Here is a 21,700-nt window from a genome sequence, read left to right as displayed (position 1 = left end):
TCACGTGTTAGGGATAAACATTTATTTGCTCTCTCAGTTTAAAAGGGAGTAGTTTTCGTTAGCTTCTCCATTACTAGAAGAGAAGTTGGCCAAATATCAAAACATTTAGGTTCACATTGAAGCCACATCCTAACCGTTTTCGAATTTAACCCTCTAGTGCCCAAGTTAATTTCTAGATGAGTTTCGGTAAAATCACTATGAACCATTATAAACACTTTTTAAGTATTTATTGAAGCTTTTCAGAACTTTGACTGAAGCACGCCAAATGGCGGTATTGGGCACTAGAGGGTTAATATTATAGGAAGATTCACAACTCACCATGGGTGCGTATTCTGCAGAAAGTTCGATTTTATACTGTTTTTTCCGCACCCCAGAGCGATGAGAACGGTAACGCAATGCTCAGTTGGTCGCCGAGCCATTTATTTCATTTTTCTTGCGTGCGCGGATGAGCAATTTACAAGAGTTTCACTGGATTTTTGCTCTGTCAAATTAGGAGCGTTTTTTCGTCAGAGAAACTGTTACTCTGCGCTCTCTCTACAGCAGATGGTGTGATGCACATTGAATGTAAGCTCGCAGTTGTTAAGAGGGAAGAAAACTCTTTCTCTTTAAGATGAAGATGAGCAAAACAAAGCCTGGTCAGCAGTAAGATGAAGATGTATGAAAAGAAGTGGTGATATGCTATCGCCTTTTTAAGCCTGTAGTACACTCTTTGTCTAATGGTCAAATATTCGACCTTCTGACATAATGGTCAAATTTATTTGACATCATGGTTGTGGTTTGCCCCAAGTTAATATATATATATATATATATATATATATATATATATATATATATATATATATATATATATATATATATATATATATATATATATATATATATATATATATATATATATATATATATATATATATATATATATATATATATATATATATATATATATGCCGAGAATTTGTAGGACATTTCGCTGAATTTATCAGCTGTTGAGATCTCGGCAATAAAATCTTAGTGCGCATGATAAATTTATGATCGGTAGACAAAATTTTGACCGCAGCACTCCCCTGGGTAAAACGCACTAGATTTGTGTCTGATGCGATGGGTTGAAATATACAGTAAGATTTTTACGCGGTTTTTCATACGCTGATTTTTTTACTAGGTTTTTTTAAGCAGATTTTTTAATTAACGCTTTTTTTACGCAGATTTTTGAATTACCGCGGTTTTTGTTACGCGGATTTTTGAATTATCGCGTTTTTTACGCGGATTTTCGAATTAGCGCGTTTTTTTTTAATTAACGCGGTTCTTTTTACGAGATACGTATTCCCCGCGTAAAAAAAAACTGACTGTACATTTATCAGTTTTTTCATTCGTTTTTCAATAATGGGACACCCGAAACAATGTTAAATTCTAAGAGATGGCGCTGTAGTGGTAGTGGTAGTAAAATCGAAATTTCTACGAGCATTTTGCTTATTGACCGGAAAAGCTGCTATTAGTTACCTTGGTTTTATATTATTCTAACTTTCTAGTAGTTACTTTTACTCTAGGCAATCTATTTTTATCAAAAAACTTGATTTTCTTATACAACTCCGTTGACTTAATATAGTACAGCAAAATCAAGTTTTGTGATAAAAATACATTGAATATAGTAAAAGTAAGTACTAGAAAGTTAGAATAATATAAAAACAGAGTAACTAATAGCAGTTTTTCCGGTCATTAAGCAAAATGCATGTTGAAATTTCGATTTTACTACCACAACCACTGCAGCGCCATCTCTTAGAATTGAACATTGTTTCGGGTGTCCTATTAAAAACCACAGAGGAAAAAGTTAAGTTAAACAAAAGTTTCAGTACAAAAATAAAAATCGTGTGGACAAAAGTTTTTAAGCGAAAATCACATTGAATCAATGGAATCGATACTGAATAAATGAGTTTGTAATCTGCTAGGGTTCTCTGTAAAATCAAACAATACAAATTTTGTCCGATTTTACCAAACATTTCTTAACAATTTGAATAATCCTTTCAACATTTCAGAGTACCCTGCACATTTCAACGAGTTTCAATATCATTTCATATCTGAATCTGAATACAATACATAACACTGAAAGGCTCGATAAACTTCGACAGGTTTTTAAATCTCGCCAAACATGTGAGAAAGGCCCATGTGCCATATGTAAACAAGCCAAATTTCCTCGTTTTTTGATTAATACAAGCGAAATCTGCCCTTTATTGATAAAAGAATTTACTCTTAATCAAACAATCTTATTTGTACGGGTAGATTAAGCTTGTATTTATTGAAAAACGTGAAATTGTGGCTTGTTTACATATGGCACATGGGCCCTTTTCACATGTTTGGCGAGAAATGTAGGTTAAACATAATCTCGGTATTTTGCGGTTGCGTTCAATAGGTACGTATTCTAGAGAGAATAGGTTCAAACATTTTTACAAGTCATAGCTAATGAATTCGAATGCCAAGCTTCAATTATATTCACCCTGAAGAAAAATGTGTTGAATTCAAGCTTCGTGAGCTTAACCGGGGGGTCAACATTACTTCTTCTCCTGTGACTAGTCAGCCTATAGGATTAGTCAGCCTATACACCAGAGAGACGCCGAGACACTCACCGTTAAGGCAACTGTCAACATCAAAACGGGCGATCTGTATAATTTTGCATTGCCGTTATCCGTTTTGATGTTGACAGTTGCCTTAACGGTGAGTGTCTTGTCATTTCTCATATCTATATAGTCAGCCTATAGGATGGAGAGAAGACGTAGAACTCACCGTTATGGTAACTGTCACACCAAAACGGTGGGTTACCCCGCCAAAATAAGCTTCGCGATGTTATTTTGCGTGACTTTTTCAATATTATATGTTTAGGGACCCAAACACATCTCACGTAACAGGAATTAAACTGTATGGCAGTAAAGCGTATATCAAACATGTTTAAATTTAATATGTGTTAGAGTCACATTCCGATTCGGAACTTGACCTTCTGTTTACTATACACAGACTTCGCAGCTAACCGTTGAGTGTACAGGACAATTGCGGGGCTAGCGCAATTGTCCTGTACAAAACTGTCAAAACTTTCGAAACTTTAAAGGTCTTCCAGCCGTTTTGGTGTGAGCTTAATGGAAGTGAGTGTCATGGCGTCTCTCTTTTCTATAGGCTTTCTAGTTATGAACAATGCGCTCGTACCGCGCATGCGGCGCATGCCGATAAAACGTCATCCTCGATGTTTGTTTATATTATTTCGTCAAATGATTCTGGCTGCTGCACGGTTGGCTCTTCTCCGGCTGGGGAACGTACAACAGCCAGCGTCAGCAAAGTTTTATTTGCCTTTCCTACACATTAAATCAGTGTATTCTAGTCAGCCGCATTTCGTAACGTGTGCTAGCAAGAAGCAAAAACTGCGGTATCAGCGGTATCTGGCCAGTAGCGAAGAACAGCATTTTTAACAACTGCGCGACAACAACAACAAGCGATCGTCATCATTTACCCCCATACATTCTTGTTTTCAGTAATTTGTGATAAGATAAGCATTTTCGTTCTGCCACACCACATCATCGCCTAGAGAAGAGCGCGCTCCAGTGTTCCAGAGATATGAGTCACATACTGCTCTCATACGTGTTTCTTCGATCGTGTAGAGCTTGAACTGTCTGGATTTTGCAGTCTTTCAGTTTGATTCTATAGATCCAATCGATACAATTGCAGCGGTAAGTTTGCCCATCGGATGCTCCGTCTGTTTATATTTGAATATTTGCGTCCATTTTTAGCCACCACCAAACAAAATCATGTCCCTCACTATACTAGTAACCGGCGGAGCAGGATTCGTAGGTTCTCATACGGTACTGGAGCTGCTGGCCGTTGGACATCAGGTCATTTGTGTGGACAATCTGTGCAATGCCTACGGGGCGGCTGGTTCCAAACTGCCAGAATCACTAAAACGGGTTCAGGAGCTCGCGGGGAAAAGCGTTATCTTCTACGACGTTGATATTCGCGATAAGAATGCCCTGCGAGAAATCTTTAAAAAGGTACGGTCGCTTACAGCGGCGAAAACTATTCGCCGATTCATTCACGTCTGCACGATTGATTTGAATGTGACCTCTGAGATTAAATTGCGTGAATTGTTGATATCGATAGCTCGTGCTCGAGTGAATAATGTAACCTTGCAGTTGCATTATGTTGTTATATCTATTACCGAAATGAAATCAATTTACAAATTTATTGAACAATTGGTGAGCAACGATTTTTGTTTTTCCAGCACAAAATCGACTGTGTGGCCCATTTTGCGGCACTGAAGGCAGTTGGCGAGTCATGCAGGATTCCTTTACAGTACTATCAAAATAACATTACCGGAACCAGCGTACTGCTGGAGGTAATGGAAGAGGTAAGCTAGTAGGATAGGAAGTTGGATTTAATTTGATATCATAATTTAATCAATTCAGAGCAGCGTGTTCAACTTCGTGTACAGCTCGAGTGCAACCGTTTACGGTGAACCGCAAAAGTTGCCACTTAATGAGAGCCACCCGACGGGCAACTGCACCAACCCCTACGGGAAGAGCAAATACTTCACGGAGGAAATCCTGAAGGACCTCTGCCTATCGGACGCCCGCTGGTCGGTGATATCGCTGCGATACTTTAACCCCGTCGGAGCGCACAAATCTGGCCGAATCGGTGAGGATCCCAATGGTGAGCCGAACAATTTGATGCCGTACATCTCGCAGGTTGCTGTCGGACGACGGCCCTGTCTGAAGGTGTTTGGTAACAACTACGACACACCTGACGGAACGGGAGTGCGGGACTACATCCACATAGTGGATCTGGCCGAGGGACACGTGAGCGCTATCAAAAAATTGTCCAGTGGTGAGTTGAAAGGTTTTGTTGTGTACAATTTGGGTACCGGACGGGGGTACTCGGTACTAGAGGTGGTGGATGCATTTTCTAAAGCTTCGGGCAAGAAGATTTCCTACGAAATCGTAGATAGGTAATCTCGAACTAATTGCAGCAAAATTTTCCAACTAATATTGAATTTAACTTTCTCGTTGCCAGACGTCCCGGTGACGTAGCGACCAGCTACGCCGATGTTACACTTGCTGCGAAGGAACTTGGATGGACGGCGAAACGTGGACTGAAGGAAATGTGCGAAGATACGTGGAACTGGCAAAAATCAAATCCGAACGGGTTCGCCGAATCTCGCTAGATCACAATCAGCAACGGGTATAAGAAAAATACGAAGTAAGATTTACTACAACAATTGCGTTTAATCAAAAGGCCATTTATTCCAAAGCTATGTTTTATGTTCCATAAAATGCCATAGATAGTAACATATTGCACACCTAGCTGTGAGTTGTAATGAGACCAAATAAAAGTATATATTAAGGTGGGAAAAATGTTTGTTTCATCAACTATTAAATTTTACAGAATGAACACCACAACTGACAAAGCCGCTATATTTCAAATGGCGGGAAACAATATTACATATATTTTTCATACCTAAATACCTACTCAGAGTTATTTATAGCTCTTTTCAACTATTTTATTAACTTGAAAAAGCATCACAACTATTTTTCACAATTCAGCTTTTGGCCTGCATTTTCACACATTGTGTGCACTGTGCGCTGATAAGTTCTGAACAGCTACGTGCACGGTGGAAAAACGTCACGTCTATTTCAAGTATTATTCTCCTTGACTCGGTTTATTCAGGTCACACTTCAAATTCAAGTGGTTTAGCATTGATTTTCAAATTGAAATGGTATTGTGAATTGGGTTGTTGTTTCTCGATTTCGGCTTGAAGTCTATGCTTCATATCCGCTACTGCTCATTGTGAATTGGGCTGTTCATGCCGTATTTAAAAACTGGTATGAATATCATTTGAAAAAGCTGCGTTTTCTGAGCAAAAAGAAATTATGATTTCAAATGAAGAATAAATTGCTCAAAACCAAACATTGTCCTCTTACAAGATAACAGAGATGCCAGATGTTTTTGAAAAATGTCTGCAACTGCTCGAAAAACCGGAAAAATGTGCTCGAAATCTGAAAATAATCTATCCGTGGTCCGAAAAAATTTCGCTCGCGCAGGTAAAAGTCTGTACAAATCTGCACAAATTTTAAGAAAATCTGCGCAAATACAAGGAGACTCTGACAAGAATCTGCAGAAACTCTGGAAAAATTTCAAAAATCTGCAAATCAATGAATATCTGCACACGGACTCCAAAAATCTGCGTTTTGCAGACAAATCTGCACATTCGGTATCCCTGCAAGACAATTAGAATTTATATTTTCAAGAAAAATAAGCTACACACGCAACTGACAGAAATCTCAAACACTGGTAAAAAGTGTTATGATGAATAGCACCCGATACACTCTCAGCATGGGGATATGAAATACACTGTAAAAAAATTTCATGTCTAAGTGAAGTGATTTGCTCTTGAATTCGCACTACTTGCCTAACATTTCAAAGTGAAAAGAAAATCCTCCGAAACATGGTAATGAACAGAACGATGTAATCGGTCATCAATCACTTGATTTTCCGTTGTTATGTTCATCTTTTTTTATATGCTTATGTTTGAGATACAGAATGTTGGTCATTTGGATATTATCAGCTATTCGCAATAAATTCAAAAAGTTTCTGTTTATTTTACATACTTAATTCATCTCGGCAAACTTCCCAACAGCTGATCGAGCTCGGCGAACTTTTCAACAAATATCAGCAATATATTTCGATGAACATTCAGCAAATATATCGATTTACCGTGAACCAGCAAGTAATGACATCTCGCCTGCGAAGTTCATGAAAATGCTACCGAAAACTTGTAAAACAGTTCGCTGAATTTATCAGCTGTTGAGTTCTCGGCAATAAAATCTAAGTGTGTAGATTTTTCAATTTTATTTTATTCTAGGTTTTCAATTTGATTACAAAATGACCTTTGTCACTGTGTCGGTGCAATCGATTTAAGGATGTAAGAGTTGTTTTATTATTATTGTAATATCAAAAATCTAATAAAACTTACTTTCAAACAAATTTTTAATCTTTGGGAAAAATGTGCTGCTTGCGCCTTTCGCCACCGTCACTAGTTTTGTTCCGTTTTATGTTTTTGACGTTTGTCAATTAGAATTGCAGCTGTAATTCAATTGATTTAAACATTGGTGCAAATACAAGAGATATTCATTATAATATGATGGTGATTTCGATTGAACAGTTTTCAACGGCAGATCATTTCATTGGAAAGTTCAATCATCGTGAAATCAATAATAAATCACTTTAATTCGCAGTGTGACATGACGAATCGAGTCAAGTGCAAAAACACTCGAAGTAATCGTGGCATTTATTTACAGTGTAGATCGTACATAATTGAAATACAAAAATCCGAATATATTGCGCACTTTGCTCCAAAATGGACTGCAGGGACGAATGACCGTTAGGGGTTGAAGCCCCTTCAAAATAAATCAATCGATCAATGTAGCTACACCGCAAATATGAATTCGACATTAACCAGGGGACTATAAACGTCAAAATTTCGCCTATCAATCATAAATTCATCGAGGCGTCAATATTTCATTTCAAATGCTTATGAAAACAATCTTGTTTACTGAAAGCACACTTTATACCGAAAACCGACATTGAGCTCTTGTTTTTTCATCTGTGAGGATATTTATTCGAGAATAAGTATACTGACAATTATGGGATATTTACTCTATTTCAGTTTTTTCTTCATCTATTACTCTATTTCAGTTGTTTTAGGGAAAATCAACGAAAAAGTAGGGTGCCAGAATCGCTGGTACTAGAATCAATGAGTGGTAGATGAAAAATGTATGAAGTTTGACAGCCACAAGAGCCCCATGACATTAACTCACCATATTTTTTGACAGCTTGCTCTGATTCGTGTGCGGCAGTGCTGCCAAAATACATTATTAGAAAAAAAAATATTAAAACATTGGAAATTTTGAAAAAAACCTTGTTTGTGATTGTAAGGACGACTAATAAATGTTGCGCAATACATTAAATAGTTTCCTCTCTTGAATAAACTATTAAAAAATAGAGTTATGATCAATCAGATTTCGAAAGAAGTATATTTGAGATACTCAATATTGTCTGGCAACAACAATGCACTGATTCAAACTGTGCTTGAAGAAGTGAGCTGAAAATCCAGTATTCAAAGAAATAGGCTATATTATTCAATAGACCATTTTACGAACTAACATGTGTCATGCAGAGTGCCTGTATATTATTGGAGTGACGCCTTGTCATCCCGAGTAATGCTGGTAATACTGGTAACACCGAACATCCTTTCTCTTTTCTCCGCACGAGTTTAATAGCATATTTGCTCAGTTGGAATGACACTGACTGATAATTTTTATTCCAATTTTGACAGTGTCGCCACTCTTTATTTATTTACAGGCACTCTAGTGTCATGGAATCTGCTGATGTTATATTGCTTTTATGTGCGTTATGTCAGCGGTTCAGTGCTTCTTGTTAAAATTTCATCAATGAATTGAGTTTTAAAACGTCACGTAAAATAGTCTATACACCTTATTAGTTCACCGCAAGGTCTAAAGTATTACAGCCACTTTTTGGACAAGCGTCAGACATTTGTCACTTTTTGACAGATAAAAATTTGGTCAAAAATAATAGTTTGTCACTCTCCAATTTTTACATGAGGCAAACACAGGCAAACTGAGGGGCTCTTGAGGCTGTAAAACTCTATAGAGATAAGTGACTTTTCACCTACGCACACTAGGGAACGTGTAAACCCGTGTAAAGTAGCTTTTGTTTCCTCCAAACTGTAAATCATCGCATCTCGTTGCTTCGACTTTTATCACTTTCTAACATTTTTGGTCGATTATGTTCAGCAGCTTCTTCCGATTTCTGATCACGAATGAAAAAATTCATTCAGAAACAAGTTTAAAACATATAATGAGTGTTCAACTGAATATTTGTCCAGCTGCTAAAAACATAGCATTGCAAACAAAACAGCTATTTGTAATTTTTTTCCCCAACTAGTGGCACTAATACATTAGTACGTAAGAAGGTCTACACACCTATTCTCGTTTTAATTGTTCAGTAATTTTTTTTACGGTCATGTTCAGTAAATTTGAAAAAATACTGATCATTTTGTAATTTCCTTAAAAATAACTGGTGTCGGTTAAAGTTTTTACCGAATTACCGTTATACAAAAGGCACTTGATGAGCTTAGCAAAAAACATTGCTGACCTTTTTTGTAAACTAAAGTATGTTCTGCGCTTTCATAAAGTACAGTAAATATTTGACGATCTGTCAGCACCTACCTAGGTGTTGCTGAAAACCCCCTCAATTGATTTACTGAACTCTTGATGTTCGGCAATTTTTCTGCATCTGTCAAAACGAAACATCAAAAGTCCGCCATTTTGCAAATATTCAAAAAGTTTCGAAGCTGAGTTTTTAAAGTGTTTCGCGTGTGATTTTCAAAAAAAATAAATAAAATGGATATTGTACTTTCAAATCTACAAGAAAACGACGTGGAAGTATACGATCTATTCAGTAAGTTGTTATTTATCAAATATGTACGTATTTGTGTATTTTAGTTGAATGTTTCATATCATGGCACATCCGCAACAATGACTTCACCCAAGATTCTATCTATTACGATTGAGATAATGCAAATTATTTCAGTCAGCATATGGAAATTTTTCCACCACAGGAGGGCAGTTTACTAGAAGCCTGCAATAAAAAGCCTACATGCAACACAACATTAAACGTATCAAGTTTTTACTTGAATGTGCTGGGAAAACCAGTATAATCGATCCAAACAATTCGAAATACCTTTATAAAATTATTCAACGGTTGTAATAGCAGCTTTCACAATGGTCGTATTTATTTTTCTCTTTTCGCTGTACGTTACAGAACGCTCGGTAATTTTTGACGAATCGCCAGCTTTGTAAATTTACAAAACGCTCGGTAATTCGTGACGAATAGTCAGCATTGTAGATACCGACTCATGCAGCAATTTTTGATAAACACTTTGTAAATTTTTACTGAGCTATCTTCTATGTTTGACGTTTCAGCGAGAATGAAAAATTACCGAACACTCGTCAAGCAAATAAATTACTGAACAGATTGCTGATGGCTCAGCTGTTGAGAACTCGTTAAAAAGATTGCTGAGTTCGGTAAAAGAAATTAATTGTGTACCAGCGATGCTGGTACCCACTTTTTGGTTGGTTTGCCCTAAAACAGCTGAAATAGAGTAAATGTCCCATAATTGTCAGTAAACTTATTCTTGAATAATTATTATTATAGATCGAGGGGCAAGACAGCTTTTATGTGAGTTACTCTTATGCTGAGGGCTAGAAATAGTATCCCAATGGCAACAGGCACAGGGCTGTAGACAAGCTAAACAGTTTATCTATCCGAACCCTGGAACCGCAAGAAAGCTACTTAGTCTAAATCGTAGTGACCTACGGATAATCACGGGACTCCTCACCGGACACTGTCCCGCTTTTTATCATTTAAAGAAAATCAGCGCAGTGTTGAACGACACCTGCCGATTCTGCAAATCTGAACCAGCTCTTGCGAAGCTCTTGCTTCCTCTAGGTACAACTTCTTAGGAAGTTACCTTTTAACTCCATACCAAGTATGGAGCTCCAATCCCAAGCAGGTCATTAGTTTCATCAACTATGTTGTACCTAATTGGGGTACAGGTTTACAACAAAACAGTTCTACTCCATCAATGAGTACGAGCAATTCGTAACCTGTGCACAGCAATCGGGGCCCGCGACAAAAGACAATCAGCAAGAATGTCGCAGTGGCATTTCAGTACCCAGTGCCCTTCAGGCATACAGAGTAAAAAACTCTTATGCTTGGGAGTAACTCTAATTTACTCAATATCACTTCAAAATTTCTAGATGATTCACATCTTCGATTACCTTGAGAACAAGAAAAATATATGAGCGGTGAGACCGAGTAACATTCATATTTATATTCGCGGTGGGGAAAAGGTTAAAGAATGGATATTCAGAGACACGAGAGTTACTCAGATTTGTTCTTTATTTTTCACGTTTTCTCAGAAAAACCTGGATGCAAAAACAAGAACTCAACGTTTGTTTCCGGTACAATGTGCGCTTTCAATGTATAAGATGGTTTTCGTAAGCATTTGAAATTAATTATTGACGCCGTGATGAATTTATGATTGGTAGGCGAAATTTTGACGTTTATAGTCCCCTGGGGCAAACAACAACCATGATGTCAAATAAATTTGACCATTATGTCAGAAGATCCTAAGAGAAGAGTGGCCAAGTGGCTTCTTTCTCTTCTTCTTTGCTATGAAACATATCCCTGGTTGAACATTATTTTCGTCTGCCTTACGCAAAATCCAGTGCAACCAGAAAAATTTATTTCTTTAATATTTTTATTTAACAAAAAACAACAATGAAAATTAGATTACAAACAACATGTAAAACAAAACTTCATCCATATTTATATCATCATACTACCACTGCCAATTTTTTTTTGTTTTTTTTTTGACTTCTCCGGACTTTTTATAGAGAGCAGGATGAAAAATATTCAGCAAAACACTTATTGCAAATTTTCGCCGAAACACGAATTACAGACAACTTGCACAATGCAAACAACTTGTACATCAGATTTCACGTTACCACGAACAACTAAAAATAAACAACATAATAATGAAAAGAAATACCTTCACTGCATTTTCGACTATTGCGTGAGATTTTTAAATTTGGAATATCTTTTTCAGATTTTACGCATATTTTTAGCAACTGTCGATAAGGTTCTGCATCCTTTGGAAATCGATAAAATTTTACGACAAAACTTTTGTTACTCCATTCAAATTCTTTTTTGCTGTTTTTGTCGCAACGAAAACAAAATTGTGTCCACAATATTTCACTTTTACTTACTCAATGATTGGGTCGAACACCAGCTGTTTAGCAACACGGTAAGCTGAACCCCTTTTGAATATTGTCACACGCGCGTGCTGTCAAAATCAGCCAATCACGTTTGGAGCAAAAAAACCTGGAGCGAACCGAGGTATCATCTTGGCCACTCTTCTCTTAGAGAAGATAAAAAAAATGACAGTTGGTATATGGACGAACTGTCATTGTAGCGTTTTCGAGCAGTTTTTATTCGTGATTTAAAAATTGAAAGACAGCGATTGGAAATTTTTGGAAATCACGTTTTGCTTTGAAAATCTAGCTCTTTCAGATGATATAAAAACTAATATAAACAACCTGATTCCCCTTATCTACTGTTTCTGACAACACGGCACGCAGCAACTGTCAACTAAACTCAAAGGGAAAAAGCACATCAGCACCACCACCGCTGTGACGAGAATATTCCGCGTAACTACAAACTTATTTGAATTGGGGGTTTTATTTAAAAAAAAACTGCTTTTTCTTATACTAATCGATGACCAACCTTTCAGTAGGCACTACGTACTTTGTCTATACAATAAGTCTTATAAACAGAAGTGTTCGCTCTACTTATCCCGTACAAATATTATGGAAGAAACAGAGTTAAATGAAGTATACTCAAGCAGAAGAATCAGAATAAAAAAACTGGTAATTTTCAAGTCAATTTTTAATCTTTTCTGATTATATTTCCTTCGAAAAGTAATCAAATTCTCTCATCCAAGATCCATATTATAACTAACAATCACCAAGATTGGTCCCAGAAGTGGTACAAAATCGGCTAGCGCTTTAAGTCGACTCGCACGACGACGATTAACGTGCTATCTTCCTCCGCCGTCAGAGGGTGCTGTTAGCGGGCGAACTGGAACCTGCCGAGTGTGGCAAGCAAGCCCGCCGGAGGTATTTCGTTTTCAAGCTGGCTCAGCGCTCGGTAAGTGTGCTGCTGTGACTGGCGAGAAAGAGACGTAAGAGAGAAATGGAAAAATCGCGGCGGACATTTTGAAGGCAAAAGTGAATTTGAAGTAAATCTTGCTGCGCTCGCAGCCAAGTGAATATACGCCAAAACTGGATTAAATAATCGTAAATCGATGCCGGAAAGTGCGATGAACGTGCAGTGCATGTTATTTCACTCGAAAGTGCAGTATTTGGGATGAAATCTTGAATGTAAAAAACCACCAGAAGTGGCCCGTGTCGCGAATCCAGTCGACGACGCAGAGGGTTTTTTTCTCATCTTTTCTTCATTCGCGCCCCGCTCTGTCGTGAGTGTATTGTGTGTACTGCAAGTATTCTACGGTCTGCTCTATCAGTTCAAACGTAGAAAAAAAAGAAATAAAAAGACTATTGAGGACAGGACAGCGAGTTTGGAGGCGACCGTGTGAGTCAGCCGCACTTCGAAAATCCGGACGTCTGGTCAGCAGGCCTGCCCTCTAGACCGGAAGGTGCCCTTCCGACCGAATCGACCGAGCCCATTGTGTCTCGCATCAGGCGGTGCTCACAAAAGGTGATTATTTTCAAACGTGAGGCAATTAATCAAATTACACATTACACATATGCTCGCGCTCGAGCTGCCAAACTACGCTGGGAATCGGCATATACAAATACAAAATATTCCTATATTCTCTCGTTCTTTCCAATATGGAACCAAAGGCAGTTCTAGTTCAAGTGGTTAGCTTACTCGGCTGAATGGGCTGTGCGCGCTGGTAGTGGTTGTGCAATGTATGTGCGAGCATTCAGTATGAGTGAGAAGCATTTTGCGTGACATCAGAACGATTCCATCTCGCGGCTCGCCTTTTGCGCTTCGATCGGTGAGCACGCGAGCTGTGTGAAAAGGACAGAAACACCAGCAGTGCGGGAAAAAGAGAAATAACAAAAACAACAGCAAGAAAAAACAGGCATTATTATTGGGGATGGGGACGCTTTGTGGGAAAAGTATAAAGGATGACAAAAAATGTATGCTCTTATGTGAAGTTGGTTTATGCGAGTGCGAATCTGTATGTGCGGCCATATATGAACAGTTCCGTGTGGTCGTTTGCCCAGAGGGGCATAGTAGATGAGTGTTGGTATGTGCCTGCGTAAGGTATTGTTCAGCCGAGACTGAGAATGAGTTGCATTCAGATCAATAGCGGCAGGAAAACTGAAGAAAGTTAACGTAAAACAAGATAACAAGTGTGTATTGAGATGAGGCTCTGTAGCAGTGTCATTTTCGCAACATTCTTCATACTTCGTGGACAGCAAACTATCGTAGTTTGTGCCTGCTGGCAGACATTTTCCGCAGGAAAATCGCTGTTTGGCATCATTTCTCAGCGAACGTTGTTTAACGCATAGCAAATCGGAGAAATAAATGATGTTTAGATTGTTACAACAAACGACATTTCTATCGCCAGGTTCTTGCATCTTCGAGAACCTGTAGGTGTATAATAATATACAAGCTATTCAATCCGATACGGTAGTCAACATATACAATGTTTACAAAACTGAGAACACCATTAATTCCAGTCATAAAACTGCTGCCTAATTTTAGGATTTTTGAAAGTAAATATTCATAAAATACTTGTTTAAACAGCATACAAAGAGTCAGTCATGCGTTCTATGTAAGTCATTCTAGGCCTCGTATGATACAAGTTTCAATTCCAATATTAAAACATTGTAACATATGTAAACCCTTTTAGATTTTAAGTGGCCATTTTTTGCAGTGAAGTCAAACGGCATCGCATCGATGTCAAACGGCATCGCCGGATCGGAAAGTTTTTTAACAATACTCTATTTTTATCCGCGGGAATAAGTTAAGTTTATTGGATATTCGAGCTATGCCGGGGCTACTAGTAGCGCGTTCTATTAAATTAAATCTTCCAGTAAGAGTATGGCGTGAAACATTATTTTAAAATTTCGTTGCGATTGACGATCATTCAATTCAAAATGTTTGCGTTTTACAGTGGAAAACTGGTAAAACAAGTCGTTACTCTTGCATAGTATCTTAAAAATCTTATATATTAGTTTATTAAAATGTTTTGCTCACAAACGTTGTTCTTCCTCATAAGGTTTCTAAAACCAACAAAGTATGAATTCTGCGAGTATAATCATAGATCATAGGATAATCATAGAAAGTTTATGTTTCTAATCATTAAAACAAGTAAAAAAATTGAAATTCTTGTTCTATTCTTTAAAAAATGCATTTTGAACCTCTTCTTCTATCAATGTCGACACTTTCGGGAATTGTTTATTCTAGTTTTTATTTAACATCTAGAATAGTTTTTATTCAACTTTAATAAACCTACTTTATAACGTAAATTAAACGTTAATTTAGTTGTTCCAAGCTAGAAATATGTTGCTATTCGTTGTGGTAATAAGTGAAGATTTGATTATTCCACAAACATAAATTAAGTTTCGTGTAGTGGACAAGTGAGATATCCTACTTATTTTAGCATATTTCACAATAGAGCTTTGTTTATGTATTTGTGTATCAAACAGGGTTTCAATTGGATTAACGAAACAACCTGACCTCACTTTTCCGAGATTTGAAATGAACGAACCCCAAAAGGTATTGGAAAACAGTCAAGATCTATGATCTGATTTGCAACGCCCAGTTTGAATGTTACAGCCCACCCCCCTCCCTCCCAAAAGTTCAACATAGCCTGGAATAAGTTGAGATCTTGTGTTTCCGATGATCTAGTATGTTTCGGTACCAATATTGTTCATAGTGTCAATGGCAATAGCCTATCTCATAATTCTTATTTTCTAGAAAGTTGCGGTCCTCCGCCAGTACCACCAGTGATAGTAAGTGAGTATTGCTGAATGATGGATAACGTTATATTGATATGCCCTGCTTCACAAAGTTCTCAAATTCACTCGATTACTGGTTGCCGCTCTTCAATCCCCGGAACACCGTGTACTCTATGCCAGATCTCGCTCCGCCTGGTCTACCCATCTTGCCCAATGCGCCCCTGAGCGTCTTCTTCCTATCGAATTCGTGGCATTCGATTGGCGGGTCTCTTAGTAGAATCAGGCCATTTAATTGTCGAAGGATTTCAACATGGGTTTATTCTCAGGCTCTTCACTACATACCCTTCCTTCAAGCTGAATTCTATAGTACCCCTGCTGATTTTCTATCTAACAAAAAAGGGGCCCTTTTAGAATAAACCTGGCCAGAGAGGAACGTTAGGTGAAGTTTCACTCCAGGGAATTATAAATCGGCGATATCGGTAGGATAAAAAGAGGCTCGGTATTGAAGAGCAGTAAGCTTGAAACGGAAGGGTAAAATCTCACACACAAGCACGGATATAAATGAAAAAAGCGTATCATTCATTTCAATAGTGATACAGAAAACACCTGGGCAATATCACAATAGATCAAGTGTCGGTCGCAGTGATGAGTTCAAACGGAGAAAAAAAGTGTAATAGTTCGATTCAGGGAATTGTTGTTATGGCGCAGTCTTGGCTTGTAGGAATGAGGTTTCGATTAGACTCCTTCCTACTTATTATAAAACTGACCAGGTGAAGCATTGAGTGCCTCTTCAAGAAATTGTGATTGTGATGCGGTGTTGGTAAGAGGAACGAAGTTTCGATAAGACTCTTCCTCTTGACATAATATGTCCCTCCTAGGCGACATCTGGCCAGACAACCTGGCCAGAGAGGAAATCAGGGAATTGTAATTTGGCGATATTGGAGGATAGAAAGAGGCTCGGTATAGTAGAGCAGTAAGCTTGAAACGAAAGAATATAAACTCTCACACCCAAGCACGGATATAAATGAAAAGCGTATCATTTACTTCAACAGTGATACTGCCGTGTAACGTGTACAAAACGCTAATAAGGAACGTGTACGGAGTTTTTGAGCAGAATATTGTATCCTGCTTAAATGAAAGCATTTATTTAGAATGAACAAATATATTTTTATTTGTTGTGTTGCTGAATGCTGCAACTTTGCAAGTGGTTGGATTCTTAAGACATGTTTAGTTTATAACATATTTTTTGTTTTTGTCCGCGCCACTGTCAGGCTGAGACTAAAGCCTGTAGTACACTCTTTGACCGAGCGTCAAATGTTTGTCACTTTTTGACAGATAAAAATTTGGTCAAAGATAATTATTTGTCACTCTCCAATTTTAACATGGGGCAAACACGGGCAAACAACAACCATGATGTCAAATAAATTTGACCGTTATGTCAGAAGGTCAAATATTTGACCATTAGACAAAGAGTGTACTACAGGCTTAAGGCCGATTTCGGCCCACTATTGCCACATAGTGGTCTTATTTCAAACCAAAAACTTTAAAAGGCGTCGTACGCAAATTACGTAACTAAGGAAGGATAGAGGGAAGTTGGGTTTGCGTCACTTATTGCAAATGTCCATGACCTTCTGAACAAGCTTACTGAAGACCACAACTTCCTGAGTGGATTTACGAGATAAAATATGTTCAAAACTATGTGCACACTAGCGCTGCGTTGCGGTTGAGTTTTGAATCAAAATTTGCACCTGTTAAAAGCTCTTGACCTCCTAAACAACTGTGCGGAAGACCACAACTCAAGGAACAATTATTGTTGCCTAAACATTTACTCGATCGTCTTTGTTAGACTACAGTTGCAACTACTGAAATGGATGAAGAGTTTTAAACAACAACAGCAGAATTTTTCAGTCAACACTTGTAAAACCAGCGTTGCGAAGCCCGATTCGAACAATTTTCGCTCAGTGTTGAGAAGTCACCATTTGCGATTGGACACACATACTTATTATTTACTAATATTTATTAAAAAAACTTAAGCTACTAACAAATCCCCCCCTTTAAAAAAAATACCATAATTGATGAAAAAAAAAACAATTTTCGCTATTTTCGAGTACGTCACATACTGCCAGTTTTGCTTTAAGTTCAAAAGGAGCTGTCATTGTCATTTGTTCTTCGGCTCATCTAACCCGCGAAGTCGAAAAAAATACGAACAACGAAACATAACGCCCACCAGCGTTCGTTTAGTTTTGTCCGAGTTAAAGCCCAAACACAGTGGATACGTTTGCATTGCGATGACGTTATTTCGACAGAAATTGTATGGGCCAACTGTCAAATTGCCGCAAACGCAACCGCAACGTATCCATTGTGTTTGGGCCTTTACTCGGAACGAAATGCGCAATGTCACCACAGCCAAAAACATCATAGGCCTAGAGTTAAAGTTCGGCCGACTTAATTTACATCGATCTGGCAGTCATTCTAAAATTTCAAAGAACTAGCAACATTGCAAAAGAAAAAGTTATTCGAACCAGAGTCTATGTGTATATAGAGTCGGCCAAAGAGAAAATCTATCGTTTCGGCAACACAGTTTTTGTGCCGTTTGTTGCCAAGAACTATACAGTTCTGTTTTCACCATGCATAAGCGAGTATCATTTTTTGAAATTCTTCAAAAGGTACACAGTTTTGAAAGATTACACCGGTGATGCTTTGTTAAATTTAACTGAACCAGTGTACAGGTTTAGAGTTGGATTTAAAATGTGTAGTTAAAACTTCGGAAAAACACATATTCTTTATCACGCTTAATTACAACACTTTTCAACCACTCCTAACATTATCACCATGTTTATTTACATTGCTCGATTGGTAGCATCGTTTGTCACTGATTTGGTTCCTTTGGTTTCATCATTGCGCGACTCTATATACACATAGACTCTGGTCCAAACAACTCTAGGGTTTTAAGCCTGTATTACACTCTTTAACCAATGGTCAAAAATTTGACCTTCTGACATAATGGTCAAATTTATCATGGTACATCATGGTTGTTGTTTGCCCCATGTAAAATTTTTTATCTGTCAAAAAGTGACAAATATTTGACGCTTGGTGAAAGAGTGTACTATAGGGATAAGTGACTTTTCACCAACGCACACTAGTAAACGTGTAAACCCGTGTAAAGTTGCTTTTGTTTCTTCCAACCTGTAAATCATCGCATCTCGTTGCTTCGACTTTTATCACTTTTTCACCATTTTTGGTCGATTATATTTAGCGCCTTCTTCCGAATTCTGATCACGAATGAGAAAATTTATTCAGAAACAACCTTAAAATATATAATGAGTGTTCAACCGCGAAATATTTCCAATATTGAATATTAAAAAGTATTTACCGTTCCATTTTCGGGCACCCCTCTATCTATATCATAGCTCATTGCCGTTACATCAAGCGTTACATTATCGTTGGAGGTTGTCAATTGCCAGAAAAACGATAAATATCAAAATATATCAACCAATATCGTGTACACGCTCATTATTTGTTACTCTAAAGTGAGTTAGATATGACCCATTTTTGAAAAAAGTGGAGGTACCCTAATTTGAATACTTTTACGGTTACTCACTTCTGAGTAAGGGCGTCATACGTCAAAAACTGATTAGAATCTACGCTGTTTATGCAAACCAGGAATTAACGAAAATGAGTACAAGTTACCCAGTTTGCCTAAATTTGGAAATTTGATGATTTCTGGTTTTTGTAAATCTGACTCAATAAATAAAATAAATTCAGAACAATCAAAATCATAGATTTATTTTTCATCGAAACATTATAAAAGTTTTAAATCATTCTCGTGTCTTTATATAATGCGGCAACCAACCGGTTCACAGTTGCCCGTGAACTTTGGCTCATGTTTTTGTACAGTACGCACAGCAGAAAATCCGTCATCATCCGTCACCAAACACTGCGAAGGATTTAAATTGTATCGATTGCATGTATTGGGCACTGTACATCGATACAAATGTTTCCGTTCATTATCACGAATAAAAGCCCGACTTAAAACGGCATCGCAGGACACACAACATGCGGTTGTTCATTTTTAAGAGATGTTTTTTATGTTTTCAAATCCTCTGCAATAATGATGTTGGGCTGAAATTGTTATGGAATATTGTTACATGTTGTTTGTAATGTAATTGATTAGGAAATTATTGATTTGATGAAAGATCAAATACTTACTGCTAGCAAACGATAAAAAAGCGACACCAATTGTTCTTCAGAAACAGATAATATCGCTGTTGAAAACTTTTGACATATACATATATTCAGGGGTGAGTAAACATCATGGATAATAACTCAAAACTGAGTAAACATGGTAATTATGAAAATTTGGGTAAATGTTACTCAATTATCCAGTACCCGATAACTCACTTTTTGACATTTTGCATAAGAATACCAAACTGAGTAGATCTTAATCAGATTAGAGTTGAAATAAAGCAGCGTGAATATTATCGAAATATTTTTCATAAAAATAAAGGTGTCTATCCCCTAGGTGTTCAACTGAATTTTTGTCCAGCTGCTAAGAACAATAGCACTGCTAACAAAACAGCTATTTATAAATATATTCCCCAACTAGTGGCACTAACACATTCGTACGTAAAAAGCTCTATACAGGCTTTGGAACCATTCAAATATTGCATAACGCGGAATTAGGCCTAGTGTGGTTGGTAACGTCTCCGCCAACCACGCTCGACGCCTGGGTTCGAATCCCACCGCCGACATAGGTGTCGATGGTTGTGAGGTGGCGTGATCCACTCACAACCAACCCAACTGGTCTAGATTCAATCCTAGCCGACACCGGGAGATTTTCCGAGGCGAAAAATCTCTGGGATCACGCCTTCCATCGCATGAGGAAGTAAAGCCGTTGGCGCCGGTCCGTTAATAAGCGGGTCGTGAGTTAGGATCCTGGGTGTGAAGTCGCCTCCCTGGGCGTCGGTGATTGGCCACAACAGTGGCGGAACTAGACCGACGGAAAATAAGCGAGAATAAAAAAAACCTATTAAACACGTGTGGGGAAAAGAGAATGGATGTTCAGTGTTACCAGTGTTACCAGCGTTACTTTGGATGACACGGCGCCACTCTAGTTATATATAGGCACTCTAATGTTTGCCACATGCAAGAGGCCGTTCCTAAACCACCTGGTCATAAAGAGGGGGACGGGGGGGTTTGTAAAAAGACCACGCACGGGGGTGGGGGGGTGAACGAAATGACCACGTGGTCTTTTTTCCTGACTTATAATTTATTGTTGCCACCAAGTCAAGAATGAAGTTTTTGCATTTTAGAAATATAGAATGTACTGCAAGTTTAATAGAAATGTAAAAAATTTAAGCGAATGTTTGGCCTTGACAAAGGGGGGGGGGGATTGGCCAAAACACTACGAAAGACCATGGGGGGGGGGGTACGGGGGGTATAAAAAGTGATCAAAATATGACCACATGGTTTAGGAACGGCCCCCAATGTAACGCTTCGCCGAATACCCCCCCCACCCTAGGGGCTAGACACTATGGATATATAGCAAAATAATTCCAATATTCAATATTAAAAAGTATTTATAGTTTCATTTTTGGGCACCCCTCCCTCTATATCATAGCTCATTGACGTTACATCAAGCATAACATTATCGTTAGAGGGTGTCAATTTACAGATAAACGATAAATATCAAAATATATTAACCAATATCGTGTAATATTATCAGAATATTTTGCATGAAAATAAAGATGTCTAGCCCCTAGCACCCACCCCTGAGCGCGTTATGTACTATTTAAATGATCCCTTCAATTTATATAGATCGATCCAGAGATGTTAGTCTTCTTGATATGATGTTTTTGTCCCAGCGCTGAATAAATGAACTGTTAAACATTTATTAGGTTACTGTTCTAGGGTGGCATTGCACATTTCGTTTCGAGTAACTCGAACAAAACTTAATCATCGCTGGTGGGCGCTTTGTTTCGTTTTTCGTGTTTTTTCGACATTGCGGGTTAGATAAGCCGGAGGACAAATGACAATGACAGCTTCTTTTGAGCGTAAAGCAAAACTGGTAATATGTGACGTGCTCAAAA

At 38.0% G+C, this 21,700-nt stretch overlaps 2 protein-coding genes across 7 annotated transcripts in view; both read left to right on the top strand.

Moving 5' to 3' along the window:
* The first annotated feature begins 3,229 nt into the window (after positions 1-3,229).
* On the top strand, positions 3,230-5,384 carry LOC129721955 (UDP-glucose 4-epimerase). The gene is made up of 5 exons (XM_055675089.1): positions 3,230-3,707; positions 3,768-4,025; positions 4,256-4,381; positions 4,440-4,978; positions 5,044-5,384. Exons 2-5 carry the CDS (start codon positions 3,786-3,788, stop codon positions 5,192-5,194), a joined length of 1,056 nt encoding a protein of 351 aa, XP_055531064.1. The 5' UTR covers positions 3,230-3,707; positions 3,768-3,785; the 3' UTR covers positions 5,195-5,384.
* Positions 5,385-12,846: 7,462 nt separating this feature from the next.
* The window catches only part of LOC129720870 (putative mediator of RNA polymerase II transcription subunit 26), a 28,902-nt gene continuing 20,048 nt past the window's right edge, over positions 12,847-21,700 (top strand). For all 6 annotated transcript variants that reach the window (XM_055672746.1, XM_055672748.1, XM_055672745.1 and 3 more), the window contains exon 1: positions 12,847-13,392. The gene's annotated coding sequence lies outside the window, so the exon portion shown is untranslated. The remainder of the gene's footprint in view (positions 13,393-21,700) is intronic.

This window comes from Wyeomyia smithii, chromosome 2 (genome assembly GCF_029784165.1).
Source record: "Wyeomyia smithii strain HCP4-BCI-WySm-NY-G18 chromosome 2, ASM2978416v1, whole genome shotgun sequence".
Lineage (NCBI taxonomy): Eukaryota > Metazoa > Arthropoda > Insecta > Diptera > Culicidae > Wyeomyia > Wyeomyia smithii.
Note: the sequence above shows the minus strand (reverse complement) of the source record. Positions and strands in the feature narration are given on the sequence as shown.